The 14,217-nt window shown below is 58.1% G+C and overlaps 1 protein-coding gene across 7 annotated transcripts in view; it reads left to right on the forward strand.

The window, feature by feature from the left end:
- NRXN2 (neurexin 2) overlaps window positions 1-14,217 on the forward strand; it is a 99,511-nt gene that overhangs the window by 11,946 nt on the left and 73,348 nt on the right. For 5 of the 7 annotated variants that reach the window (XM_055580911.1, XM_055580913.1, XM_055580914.1 and 2 more), the window contains exons 2-5: window positions 1,284-1,301; window positions 6,203-6,232; window positions 8,384-8,455; window positions 12,752-13,053. In XM_055580911.1, the coding sequence (XP_055436886.1) occupies window positions 1,284-1,301; window positions 6,203-6,232; window positions 8,384-8,455; window positions 12,752-13,053 (422 nt within the window). The remainder of the gene's footprint in view (window positions 1-1,283; window positions 1,302-6,202; window positions 6,233-8,383; window positions 8,456-12,751; window positions 13,054-14,217) is intronic. The other 2 variants (XM_055580916.1, XM_055580912.1) reach the window with 2 other exon arrangements.

Here is a 14,217-nt window from a genome sequence, read left to right on the forward strand (position 1 = left end):
CAGCCCCTGGAGGGAGTGGGGGGTGGTGTGCAGCTCATATTATGTATTAGATCACAGCACGGGTATTGATTCTGCATGGAGCCCGTGTGTGTACTGTGGGGGCGGGTATAAGATGTGACAAATGATAGTGTGCTTCTGGAGTTTACCTAACCCCCTGAGAGTGGATGAGACAATAACACAAAGTGTGTGCATGCGGGCATGAGTGTGTCCTGAACAGTTGTTTGCCTGTGCATGTGTGTGTCCTGGGGTCCACTTACACATGTGTGCATGTGCATGTGCGCGCGCACGCGCGCGCGTGTGTGTGTGTGTGTGTGTGAGCCCAGCCTTCTTGAACTTAGTTGAAAGAATCGCCTCTCGGCTCCCTCCCTTCCTTCCTTCCCTCTTGACCTACATGGTGAGCCTGAGGGACAGGCTCAGGCAGGCCCCTAAGCGGTGAAGGCTGACTGCCCAAAGGCTGTGGCATGACCGAGGGGTGGGTTCAGTCTGGCCCCCCGAAATTTGACCCCCTTCTACCACTGAAGTAGCCCATCCAGCCTGGGGGCACTTTGTCTTAGCCAGCTGTTGAAAAGTCATTTATCCCAGAATCGCAGAACCAGAGCCAGAAGGGGCCTCAGAGGGGCCCTAGTCCACCTGTCTCCACCCTGGAGAGGCACTGGGGGCTCAGAGAGGCTGAGTGACTGGGATGGGAGTCGCGCAGCACTTTGCAACAGAAGCTGTGTACTAACCCCCCAACCCCAAGGGTGGTGATGGGGAGCACGGTTGGGTCTGAGTGTGCAAAGGCCTCAGGTGTGTGTTGTGTGAGAGATTATACATGTCTCTGCATCACTAAGTGCCTATGTGTGTCAGTGTGTCAGTGAGGGTGAGCCCTGCGTGAGCGTGTCCCCATCTGTCTCTGAGATGCGGTGGCGTGCAGGGAGGAGCGTGCTGGGGGAGGCTGGGCACCTGACTGCTGCTCCTGGCCTGGCCTCCGATTCTTCACGTGACCTTGAACGGTTGCCTCCCTGTCCTGGGCCTCAGTTTCCTGAAATGTGACTTAGGCTCAGGTCCCCTTGGACTGTGTGACCCTATGTGTGAGGTGCCAACTCAGGGAACAGCTTGGTCTCTGTCTCATCCCCCAGGGGCCTTCCAGGTTGGGTGACTTGTGTCCAGGCCTGGGCGGGCTAGAAGACCTTAAACCCACCTCCCATCACTCTGCATGGAGCCCTGTCCTTGGTACCCATGTTAACAGCCCTCTTTTTTTCTCTCTCTTTGCCTCCCCCTTCCTGAACCTCGCTGGCCTATAGAGGAGCACCCCATGGAAGGTGAGTGACGCCTCTTGGTCGCTGGGAGTGGTGGATCACTTGCTGGGGGTCCTGGCGGCCCCCTCCCCTGCCTATGTTGGGGGTGCCCAAGGAACGGTGTCCTCTTGGCTGCCTTGGCCCCGCCCCTCACCTGTCCCCTCTTTCTGGTCTGCTGGGGAGAAATGCCTGGCGGGGCCAGTCCTTCCACTGCCTGTCCTCAGCACTTCTGCCCAGTGGCCTGTCTTCCTCCCTGGGAGGAGACCAGACTGGGAGTGGAGCTGGAGGGGTGGGGCTGAAGATTCACAAGTGTCCAGAAATGACTGAGAAGATATGTTTTTGCTCAGCCCAGGGGAGGAAGCTTAGAAGGGCCATACTGCCAGGGCCTGGGGGTGGTGCTCAGGTAGAATTCGCTCCGGGGTCTGAAGAGTGCAGGCCAGGGGTAGGGGGTCGGGCCCCTGGGTCAGAGTGTGTGCGCTGGGTGGCTGTTTCTCCTCTTTGACACACTTGCAGTCCCCTGTCCCCTGGGCTGGCATGAGTAGGTAGGGTGGTCTGCTTCTTCCTTCAGCCCAGGCCCAGGCAAGGGCGCCGAGCATGCCTCGCTTCAGGGTCTCTCTGTCCATTCTTGCCCTGTCTTCTGCTTCATTTGCCTTGCCTCTCTCTGGTTTTTGTCTCTGCCTCTCTTTTTCTCCAGGGCTCTGTTCCTGGACTTCTTTGTTTCTGTCCTGCCCCGGGGTCCCTCTGGGTTCCTGTCATTCCCTGAACCTTCTCCTCTCACTGTGCTTTTCCGTGTTTCTTTTCCTTCTTTGAGGTGGACCAGATCAGGGAGAAAAGACTGGGTTGGATGGTCCAGGCTTGAAGGCAGGGCTGCAGTGGAGCTCACGCGGCCCCCACAGGAGGGCAGGCAGGGGGCTGGGAGGGAAAGAGGATCCCGGTCACCAAACCTGTCTCATACTTTCTTCCTGGAGCAGCGGGACTGGGAAGCATGTGGGCAGCCCACCTTGTCCTGGATGCAGGAGTCTGGGGCAGAAAGGCAAGGGGGGCTTGGCTGAGTGTGGGGCTGGAATCCACCTTCCCTTGTGGTGTCCACGTTTGGCTTGTCTCTCTCCCCGATGTCCCTTCTCCTTGAGTGTCCTCAGGTCCCCTGATCCCTGTAGGCAGGCACCCATGTGCGCATGCGTGTGTGTATGTGAACCTGTGCACACACGTGTTCATGCAGCTCTGTTATATCTGTGTGCACGTCTGTACACGTGCACTTGTGTACACGTCTGAGTGTGTGCGGAGCTGTGCGCCCCTCCAGCGTCCTGTCTTCTGTGGCCCATGTCTCTGGAGCCTCTGTAGAGCGTCTGCATCTGTGTCTGCATCTGTCCTGTCTGGGCCTGTCTCTCCGTGTGTCAGTGTTTACCTCCGTGTGTGTGTAAGAGAGAGAGAGTGTGCGCGTCTGCGTGGACGCAGCCTTCTGAGGGCCGGAGATAAGATTTAGTGCTGATGTGACTTTTACTTGCTCTTGATGTCATGTCTCCTCCGGAACAAAGGGAGAGATGCAAGAGGAAGAGGGGGAAAGGGTGGAGGAGAGAGCCTGCGGGGAGGGGGCAGACAGACCAGAGGAAGGAGGGGGGCAAGTAGAGGCGGGAAGAGGAAGGAGGCAGCGCAGGGAGGGGCAGAAAGGGGAGAAGCGCAGGGGAACAGCCAGGCCAGAGAAGAAGCCAGAGGGCTGGTAGGGGAGGAGCAGTGGCCTGGAGCTGAAGGGGAGAAAACAGGGAACAGTTCTCCAAACAAGTAGACTAGAGGGCCAAGAGAGAAGCTGGGTTGCGGGGACAGTGGGGACTGAGCCCACTGAGCCGTCTCTTGGGGACACCATGGTGGCCTGCTGGTCTGGATGAGGCCTTGCATGTCAGTGGTTGGGCAGGGGTGTGTGTGTGTGTGTATGTGTGTATATACACACAGGGATGTGATGCATCTGTGTGTCTCTGTGACGTGGCTGCTTGTGTGTCTTCCAGTCTTGCCCCCTGTAGCCCTCTTTCTTCTTTCGACGCTGGTCCTCCCTGGGGTTCTGGTAGGAGAGTGAGGGGGTGCGGCTGAGAGTGGGGCAGTAGGTCTGGCAGGTGGTGGCTTCATGGGGGTGGACTGGGGGACTCCTCAGTGGAGCTACACTCTGGACTCTGCGGGTCCCCCTTCAGATTTCTGAGTCCTCCGTGCCTTTGCCCCCTTTTCCGGTCCTTGGATACTGTGGCTCAGGCCTAGCTTTCTCCCAGGAACCTAGCCATCCTGTTCCCCAGGCTCTTGTCAAGTATCTCTTTTTGGGGATCCTGGTATCCCTGGCTCCTTTCCCTCTAGCCTTTTGTAGCAGGGAGAGGAGACCCAGAAGCAGCCAGACAAAGTGCCCTAGGGAAGGACCCTTAGTAATGCTGTCGGTCACTGCCGGCTCTTCTTCAGGGGCAGGCAGAGGGGCTGATGCCACAGGTGGAAGCAGGGAGAGGTATAAGGGGGAGGGCCAGGGCCTGGGGAGAGCAGAAAATTCAGGCCGGGTAGGGAGGCAGGCTTTAGGGAGGGCACCCTCGGGCCAGGCTGGCCTGAGCTGCGGGTAGACAGGTAGACGGGGCAGGGAACCGGCTTCCCCTTCCCCAAGATGGCTGGTGCTGTCACGCCTGAGGGAACCGAGCAGCTGGTTGCCGTGGTGACAGAGGAAAGTGCCGCATGCTAATGAGGCTGGCGGGGAGCCGGGCAGTGCAAAGGTCTGGGCAGTGCAAGGGTCTGCGAGGCGAGGCGGAGAAGCCGCTGCCCCCAGCAGTAGGGTGGGCCTGTGGGGACAGAAGCGGGGTTCACAGGGCACTCGGCTCTTGGGCCTGGAAGACCTGGATGAGGGGCTAGGGCCCCGGGTCTGGGTCCTGCAAGTAGGGGGTTTGGAAGAAGATGGTAGTTTTGGGGGAAACAGTTGGTGGGGGCATTCGGAGCAAGGAATGAGACTCGGTCCAAATACTTGGGTTCCCTCCAGTTTTGTGGATGAAACCTGTGTCTCCCCAAGAGCTCTTCTGTCTGGAGGCAGCCCTCAGTGGCCATGCTCCCCTCCCCCAGCTGGCCTAGGACCCAGAGGTTGGGAGAGGCCCATGGCGCCTAAGACTAGAAGGGGGCAGCAGGAACCATTCGCCCATCTCCGCTGGGCCCAGGCCCTTGGCCCTCCACCATGCCCTTCTGGCCTTTTTGCTGTCTTTCTTTCTGGAACCCAGGCATCCTGACCCTCAGCCTTGCCCCAGGGACAGCTAGGGCGCTTCCCCTATCTTCTGTCCTGGTCCTGCCTTTCTGCCTGCAGGGCCCACATCTCATGATCACAGCCCCTGGGGTGGTTTCCAAGGGCGGTGCGGTACTGCAAGGCCCTTCCTTCCCCACTCTCTTGGTCAGACCCCACGGGTGCAGGGGTGGGGAGGTGAGGGCGGAGGTTGGTGGGGCTGACTGGTTGCCTGGGGGAGCCTCGGGGTCTCAGCTCAGCTGTGGGGCCTGGTGCTGCTAGCCTCTCTGGAGGGGAGTTTTCTTTGGTGCCTTTCAGGGACTGGGGTACTGGTCAAGTGGGCCAGAGTCTCTCCCCCCGAGGCCGAGGGGGCCCCCAAATCAGAGCTGACAAGGCTCTCTCAAGGGACCAAGGCGACTCTGAAAAAAATCCCAACCAATCTTGCTCTCAGTCTTGGATGTAGGGCTGGTGTTTCCCATTTCCAAAATTCAGCTCTTGGGGCACCTGGGAGGGGACCTGGCCGGAGAAAGAGGATCCGTAGAATAGGTTTTGTTTTTTTTCATAAAATAGTTTGAGTGAGGTGTATTGGCCTCTTAGGGAGCTCCCTCCTGGGGGTCCTGGCTGTCCTCTTTTGTCTTTGCTATCTGAGGGTGCTGGCCTAGCCTACCGGGCCTCCGCATGGAAGGTCCCAGACCCCCCATTCTTTATTTATTTAATTTTTTGGCCATGCCCCAGGGCATGTGGGATTTTAGTTTCCCGACTACTGGGGGGCCCCCTGCAGCAGAAGTGTGGCGTTTTAGCCACTGGACCACCAGAGAAGTCCCAAAACCCCCTTCTTGATCCAGCATGCCCCTAGATTCTGCTTCCTCCTACCTGCTGCTGCTCTTTGTCCTCCTGAGCCCCAGTTGTCTCACAGAACCCAGGTGTGCAAGGTGCCTGCTACCCATTCCAAGGCTGTGGGGGGCGCAGCTTGGGCGATGGGGCCTGGAGAGAGTCTTTTCCACAACCCCCTTTGGTGGGAGAGGCCATCCAGGCCCAGTCTCCTCACTCCCCAGTACTTCCATCTCTGCCAGGCTCGTGGGATGGGTGGAGGGTGGAGATCCCGCTTGCCAGCTCAATCCCATGCTAACAGGACACTCTCTCTCTCTCCAGGTGGCTTTGATTTTTGTGTCGTGTTTTATTTTCTCCTTCATCTGAATCGTTTTTCTCGTTGACTGTTTTTTTTTCTCTCCGCCTCCCGGAAGAAAAAAAAAAAAGAAAAAAAGAAAAAGGAAAAAGCAGCCCTCCCAGCCTCATGCTTCTCCTCCTTTTCCTTTTTTTTTTTCCGGCAAGAAGAAAAAAAAAGAAACCAAACTCTCCTCTCCCCGTGCAGTAACTCCCTGCCCCCTCCTCCCTCTGGTTCTGCCTGTACCCCGTCCCCCTTTCCGCCGCCCCCTTTTCTCTCTCTCTCTCCCCTTCTTGTGCCCTCCACCTTCTGTTTCGGCATCGGGACCCCTCCCCTCAGCTCTGGGCTGGGGGCTTTCCCCCGATGTCTGTCACAAGTTAAAAGGGTTTTTAAATTGTGGCAGCAAAAGCTTTTTTCTCCCCTCTCTCTGGCTGATTTTGATGACTCGTGTTTTCTTTGTTTCTTTCCCCTTTTCTTTCTTTTTTTCTTCCTTTTTTTTCTCCTTTCTTTCTTTCTCTCCTTCCCCTTTCCAAGGTCCGGCTCACCTGACGTTAAACAGCGAAGGTATGGTTTGAAGTTCTGGTTTGGTTTGGATTGGATGGCCCCCAACCTGCGCCTGGATTTTCTGGCCCCGCCCCCTCCCCACCCCCTTCCCCCTCCTCCACCTGCCCCGCCTCCTTCCTGCCTTCCTACCCCCTTCCTCTGCCATATCTTTATTTTACTGGGTGCTGGGGCAGGGGGTGGGGGGCTTTTCCCCGTGTGTGCTTTCCCCTCCCCTAACCCCTGACTCACTCCATCCGCTCTCATCCCACCTTGGTTTCTGACATCAAGAGATGTTTGAACTCCTGCCGTTGTCTCCAGTCACCTTTTTTGCGTTTTCCTGATAGTGTATCTTGCTTTTTTTTTTTCTTTCTCATGGTGGTGTTTTATTTCCTTCCACTCATTTTGATCATTCTTTCTCTTCTGTGAACCCAAATACAAAGAGAAAAGCATGGGCTGGAGGAAGAGGATTTTAGGCAGCCTCATTCCCCTCACCCTGCTGCTGTGGGATGCCCCCTTTCCACAGCTCCCCCCTGCCGCCCCACCCGGCCCATACACCCTCCCGGGTGACTTGAGGATGTCTCCTGACCCTGTTTGACAGATGAGGGCATTTAAGCCCAGAGATGACTTGCTAGTGATTACACAGCCTTTAATTGGTGGTACCTTTGGGACTGCTCAGCTATTTTTAGCCTCCCTTCGACCAAGTCCTTACCGTCTTTAAAAGCCCTGGTGTTCAGCAAACCTGGAGACAGAGCCCAGGAGTCCTGACCACGATCCCCCAGCTCTGACCTTCCTGTCACTGACTCCCTCCCAGACCCTCAGGCACTGCTCCCCTACCCAGGTGGTCCTCTGTCGGGGCTCACCTTCCAGAGAGATGGGGTGAGGGTCTTAGCCCGTAGGCAGGAGAGGCCTACAGGATGAAGGCTGGGCTGTGGGGAGAGACTGAGATCTAGAATGTGATGGATTTAGGCCTGGGGCGGTAGAGACCTGGAATTCGTGCAGGGATGTGAAATTATGACAAGAAATGTGTGAAAGGAGGAAGTCCCGAGTGGGTAGTCAGGGTCTGGCTGGTCGATTCACATCCTTCTTGCCTCTCAGTGCCTGGTTCTGGAGATGCCCACTATGGCTTACCATTGTCATAGATTAAGGCCTGAAGGATCCCTAAAGCCCCCACCCCCACCCCACCCCCGAAAGGCCACAGCTCAGGCGTTATTGTAGCTTTAGTTCTGGGGACTGGGGTTGGAATCAGGGCCCAGACAGGGACTTTTAAACTCCATCCTTGAGTTCCCCTCGAGAACCATCTCCTAGGGGCTGGTGGTAGCTGTGGTGCTGGGAGACACTGGTCAGGGTGGGCGGAGAGCTCAAGGCAGCCTGGGGCCCAGATGTGGAGACTGTGGGGACTTTGGAGAGGAGGCCCAGGGTCAGGGGACTGGGCAGCGGGGAGCGAGATGTCCTCCCTGAGAAAGGCCTTCCTGTTCCCACTGTGAGCTCGGTCTGGAAGGACCTGCTGGTGTGCACAGCCCTGCTGAGGGCACCATGCAAGGACTAGGAGCAAATGGAGCGCAGCCCCGCCCCTGGGAAGCCCCTCAGGCTAACTGGCCAAGAAGTGGACTAGGGCAACCTTCATTTACTAGCACACACTAATAAATGAACAGGTGTAGAGGGAGAACCAGGCTTGCCTTGAATATGGGCAGAGAACAGAAGAGGGGTTTGGTGTGGGAACGGAGGCGGTTTTGGAAGAGGGGGTGCTGTGTCAAGCTATTGCACGAGTGGAAGAGCAGGAACCTGGCCCAGAAGGTCGGGGTCGAGAGTGGCTGTGGACGTTCAGGGCCCCCAGGACCAGAGGGCTGTCCCGTTGGCAGGCTGTTGGGCAGAAGGGGCTCCTCAACCAGCAATGAGGCCTCTGCTCCTCCATCCCAATCTCCCCAGCCCTGGGCGAGGGGTGGAATCCGTGGCTGTGAGTCTGATGGGGTTTGTGGGGCTGGTGTTCTTGGTTTGTCAACCAGCTCCTTCCCCAGAGGCCCTGAAGCAAATGAGTATCCAGAGCACACCCCAACCCCCACCGTACCTGCAGGCAGGTGCTCTGCCCTGGAAAGGGCCCTCTATCACCTCAAGGCTGGGGTGGGACTGCCTGGCTAGCCCCCTGTGCCTGACTCCCCAATTCTGCTTCTCCAGTAGGGTCCTTACTGTTCTCCGAGGGGGGGGCCGGGAGAGGAGGAGCCGGCGATGTGCACCAGCCGTCAAAAGGTCAGTGACCCCACGGTCCCCAGAGAGCCCAGCCCTTACCACTCCCGCAGGCCAACTTCACTTCCTGGAGGGCAGCAGAGTCAACAGAGGCCTCGCGCCTTCTACGGGCTCTGAGGTCAACCCCGCACCCATAGTACCTGCCCTGGTGTGAAGGGCCACAGAACTCCGTCTCTTTCCCAAAGCCCTGTTGTCCTGATGACCTATTTCTAGAACACAGAGGTCTTCTTGTGGCAGTTGTTTAGGCCAAAGAACAGGGATGCCTTGAGAGTACCTGTTTCCCTGGGAGAGTGGCTGGGCAGCAGGTTCGACACCCCGTCTAACCGTCGCGTTCTGACAGCACGCTCGGTGCCAGCCCAGGGGGTCCTGGTGAAGACACTGGCATTTTGAATATGCGTGACACAGGCGCCACTTCAGTGAGCCTTCACGCCCGCCGTGGACGGGCCTGCGGCCCTGCTTCACAGATGAGACTGACCTCACCAACGCCCCTGAGGCCAGCCTGGGGCCCTTTATCCTGTCTCAGGGCTGTAGGTTTCAAGCTCCTTATTTTTCCTGCACTAAGGCTATCTCTTAAGAGAATCTTTTCCTAAGAAGTTTGCAGGGCAGAGAAGCAACCCCTCAAGGAGCTCCAGTGGGTGCCAAGCCCTAGGGCTGTCAAGTCTTGTTCTTTAGAACGTGCTGTTCTGTTGGCCTGGATTTCTGCCATCTCTGCCCTCTTCCCCAGCCGTTTGGTATCTCTTTTAGCTGACTCTCGAAAAAGCAGCTAGGCCACCCGCACTGGAAGTCTCCCCCAAGTTCCTTCGGCAAACCCCAGACTCTGCACGGTGTTCCCTTTGTCTGCACATTCATTATATCACTCGCCACACGGCATCGTAACTGTCACTTTACCTGCTTGCCTCCCCCTCTCAACCGAGCTCCCTGAGGACAGTGATTGGGTATTTTCGTTCGTATACCCCCAGTGCTTTCCACGGCTCCTGGCACATATGTAGGCGTGTGCTCAGCAGATTTATTTTAAATGGGTGAATGGGCTGTGTTCTCAAGGGGCTCATTGACGTTCTAACAAATAACTACAGTACAGTGTTGGTACATGCGAAGTACAGGCAAGGTGCAGACTGCGTGCAGAGGAGTTAGTTTATTCATTGATGGAGAGGGAGAGGCAGCGCACACACACACACAGAACGTTACATCCCAGTAACACGAGTCATTTATTTGTGGAATGGTTTACAGTTTCGGAAGCCTCACCCCATCCAGTCTCTTTCTAGATGCCCACAGCAACCTGGGAGGTAGGCAGACGATCTTTGTCCTGAGGAGGAAGCTGGGCCTTACAGATGCTGCCTCTTGGCCAAGGTCACAAAGCTGGTGCAAGAGCCAGATTAGTGCCCAGGTCTTCTTTTTCACATCATACTTTCTCTCAAGGGAGCAGTACAAGATGTTACTAGGCAGTAAGTGCCAAATGAGCAGAACAGACAGCTGTAGTGCTTGAGAGCAGGGAGGGGCTGAGGGGGCTGGAGACCTTCCCAGAGGAGGGCTTTGAGCAGGGCCTGAAAAGGAGGCGGCTGCTCTGCCCCTCAGGGCCTTTAGAGATCCAGGACCATAACAACTGGTCTCCAGCTACATCCAGCTTGACTGGGGACACTGGTGGGGCTCCACTTCCCCGACCCTGGGAGACAAACGAATGTCAGCAGTGACCCCTTGCCTGTGCCAGGGACGGTTAGGAGCGGTAATATTCAAGTGATGCTGGGAGTTGTAGTTCAGGGGCGTCCACACGGCGGGATGGGAGCGAGCGCCCCCTGCTGTTTCAGGTCCCGTTCCTTTGAGAGCGGCTTCTTGCTCTTGGGAGTTCAGCGGGCCTGGCGACCCCCACATGCTTACCTGACAGACCGCGCCTCTCCCCTCCCCCCGGCATCCCTGCCAATCCGAGGAGGTCCTGCTGCTTCCTCCCCACCCCAGGGCGGTCTCTGTCTGTCCTTCCCACCGTTCTTGGGTTTTCTGGCTCACATTTACTCATCTCTTCTCCGTCGCTCTCCTCCAGTTCTTCCAGGTTCCCTCTGGCTGCTCAAAGCCTCTTCCCGTCCCTGGCCTGCTGGGTCTCTGGCCGGGGCGGGCAATGGAGGACACGTTTACTCTGGCTCCTCTCCCAGGAGACCTAAGCGGAGCCCGGAGGAGTCGAGGAATGGCCTCGTTTCTCCACTTTGCCTTGGCAGCCAGGGTCCAGCTCTAGGCCCGCCTCTCTCCTTTTCACCCGGCTCTTTTGTTCTGTTCCAATCACTTTTCCACGTGGTTGCCTTATTCTTTCCTTTCTTTCTGTTTAACTCTCCTTTTAATATTTTCTTTGACTGCAGTGAAGGTGAGGGAGTGGGAGGGGAGGCTGGGCTTTCGGGAGAGACTAGGACGTGGAGCAAACTCAAGGTCAAACGTTCCCTTTTCTGGTCCTTGAGCCCCCCGGCTCTGCCAGTGCCTGGGCAGCAGGCCTTGTTGCTATGGGAACAGCAAGGCCTTGGCGTCCTTTCCCTAGAGGTCTCTGTCCCCCTTTCCTGGCTGGCCCTCTTCCATCACCCTTACCTGTCCCTTCCCAGTTAGTGTTTGTCTTTATCCAGATTGCTTCCCTGTCACCTCTTGCTCGCTCCCAACTCTGCGCTGTCTCCAGACCCCTTCTGTCCCCTATGGTCCATCTTTCTCCTTCTCCACGTGGCCTGCCTCCACATCACCATTCTTCCCTACTTTCCCCTCCTTGTCTCTCCTTGTCTCCTCCTCTTTGTTTTCTGGCCCTCTCTGCTGGAGCCCTCAGGTGGGCAGAGTGGGGCTTCCAGCTGTCCCGATGTGGCCTGTGCCCCACCAGCCATTGCTGCTCCACAGCCTCAGGAAACCGGGCCTCGCCAGCTGCAGCGAGTGCCGTGCCAGGCTCTGGGGCAGCAGCTGGTGCCTTGGCATCCGGAGGCAGTGAGGACTGAGTCTGCGGGCAGCCTGCCCGGAGGGAGAGCAGGGCTGTTGTGCAGGGGAGGGACATCTGCAGGAGGCGCACCCAGAGAGCCCCGGCTTCCACATGCCGTGCTGATGATGGGGCCTGGCATACTGCGGGCAGGTGCCTTCTGAAGGCCGAATGCCCTGCTTCTTCCTGGGCCTGGGGACCTGTGCTGAGGAACCCCGCCCTCCACGGAGGCCCTCCGCCGGCTGTCTTGCTCACTCCCATCCTCACCTGAGAGATGGGTGGGCCCAGCTGGGAGGAGAAACGAGTCGCTGTCAGAGTCCAGGTCCTCTGTGCTCCCTTGACTCCATGGCCCGTTTTCTTCCCTCGATGGATGTGGGCTCTGGCTTGTGAAGGTGTAGGGTTAGGACACCACCTTCCCACCACTAAGCCGTTGTCATCCATTTGTAGAAAGCTAAATGCCCCTAAGGCCCTTCCAATTGTTTTCACTTCTGTTTAAAGAGTGCCAGTGAAAGGAGCCCTGTGCTGGGTGTACACACACACACACACACACACACACACACACGAGAGCCAGGCCTGCCCGTGTATCTTGCCTCCAGTCATCTCCTGGCACACGGGTCCTACACCTGCCCTCTGGCCACCCTCGGAGGCGCTCAATCTAGGACCTGTCAGTACTGTCCTCTCAGGTTGGACTAGGAAGTTGGGGGGGATGGTGACAGCCATCACGGTGGCCTCCTGTGTAAGCCCCACCCCCTGCTCCCTGGGACATCTGTCACCCACATCACCCTCCCATGTGTCTTCCCCCTGCCCCCCCACCCCATTCTCTCCATTTGCTCAGTACTATGAAGCAGGCCTGCTAGTCCCATCCCAGGTGGTCAGGCTTGAGACTGTTCCCAGGCAGTGAGAATGGCCATCACCGGACAAGAGGCAGGAGGGGGAAGTGGGCTGCACTCAGGAGACCCTTGGTGCCCCGCCATAGGGGGACACTCTAGGAAGACTTCAGGTGCAGCCTCTTGTTTCTCTTCTGCATCTTTCTGTTAAGGGGAGTGGCTGGGGGAGGGCTGGTGGGGGAGGAGACGGTGAGGCTGCCTGCTTCTGTCTGCTTCGCCTGGCCCTGTGGCAGCTTAATTGTCAGCTGTCAGTGTGAGAGCCACTTAGCAGCCTCCTGCCTTGGAGATAGGCGTGGAGGAAGCTGCTTCTGACAGCAAAGATGGCGGGGTCTGGAGAGGAGGGGGCCAGTGGAGGGAGGGGAGAGAGCCTACAGCTTGCAATTGGGATCGAGAGGCTCCCGGTGCCCCGGCTGGAGGGGAAGAGGGAGGTCTGGAGTGCCCACGCCGCTCAGCCCTCTTCCGTTTCCCCACGGCGGCATCCAGGCAAGGAAGAGTTTGTGGCGACCTTCAAGGGCAATGAGTTCTTCTGCTACGACCTGTCACACAACCCAATCCAGAGCAGCACGGACGAGATTACGCTGGCCTTCCGCACCCTGCAGCGCAATGGGCTGATGCTGCACACGGGCAAGTCGGCTGACTACGTCAATCTGTCCCTCAAATCCGGGGCGGTCTGGCTCGTCATCAACCTGGGCTCGGGAGCCTTTGAAGCCCTGGTGGAACCCGTCAACGGCAAGTTCAACGACAACGCCTGGCACGATGTCCGGGTCACTCGAAACCTGCGCCAGGTAGGGGGAGCAGGAAGAAGGCCAGGGGCCAGCGGCGTCTGGGGCAGAATGGGAGTGGGGAGCAAGGCCACTGGGATGTGGGGCCAGGCATCAGGCCGGGTGGCAGGGTGTGGTTCTGAAGGATGTTTAGGCTTTGGGTGGGCTGGCAGGGGCCAGGAGTGTGGCCGCAGTGGACAGGCTGCAAGGACCAGGATCCACACTAGGGAGGAGGCTGCGGAGCTGTCCAGGGCCAGACACCGGGGGAAGAGGAAGGGCCGGGCTAGGATTGATGCTGGTGACTTGGTGCTGAAGTTTCAAGGGCTGGGGCTGAAAAATCAGGTGAACTGGCAGCAGGGCGATTCAGGACATGGAGGGATGAGACAGAACCTGAATGATGGGCCCTGGGGGTGCTCTGGGATGGGGAGATGCTGGCCAGACCCTGGAGGGGCAGGTGTCCAGTTAGGGCAGAAAGTCTAGGACACATGGGGTGGGATGTGGCCTGCCCTCAGGCAGGGCCTTTGGGGCTGGGCTCAGCAGGGTCGGGGCAGCAGGTGTGAGCAGGGAACCGGCTGGAGAGGTGCTTGGTCCTCCCTCTCCTCTGGTAGCACCCCAGTTCTCTCCTGTCCCATCCTGTTCCTCCAAAGGGGCGCAAGCTCTCCCAGGGGTTCTTGACTGTCTTGCCGTGGCTTCCAGGCCTGCCCTTGCAGGAGCTCAGGAGACTCTTGCGGCGGCCCCTGCAGTCAGGACAGGGCTCTTCTCAGCGTCTCCAGACGCCCCCCACCCTGGAGGAGTGCCGATGCTTCTGAGCATCGACTCTGTCCTCAGTAGCTCTTGCCTCTCACAAGGTGCAGGGAGGCTGCGGCAGGCGAAGCACTCTCTCTGGCCAGGCTTCTGCTCGACAGCAGCCCACACAGCTTGTGTCCAGCCCTGAGAAGTTCCTGCCTCAAGCGCGGTCCAAACCAGAGCCTTTTTTGAAAGCAGATAAGGCTGCTGTGCATTCTTGATGGCTCCCGCCTCCGCCTCCGGACTCCTTGCCCTGCTCGCTTGGTGCCTGGGGCCCAGGTGCCAGGCTTCTGCTGGTCCCTTTCTCTGGGTCCACCGCTTTCTCTTGTGGCTGGTGGCAGGGATGCTTTCCCAGCTCCACTCCAGCAGGCTAAGTGCAGCCAGGACCGTGGAACCCCTGAG

Source organism: Bubalus kerabau, chromosome 5 (genome assembly GCF_029407905.1).
Source record: "Bubalus kerabau isolate K-KA32 ecotype Philippines breed swamp buffalo chromosome 5, PCC_UOA_SB_1v2, whole genome shotgun sequence".
Classification (NCBI taxonomy): domain Eukaryota; kingdom Metazoa; phylum Chordata; class Mammalia; order Artiodactyla; family Bovidae; genus Bubalus; species Bubalus kerabau.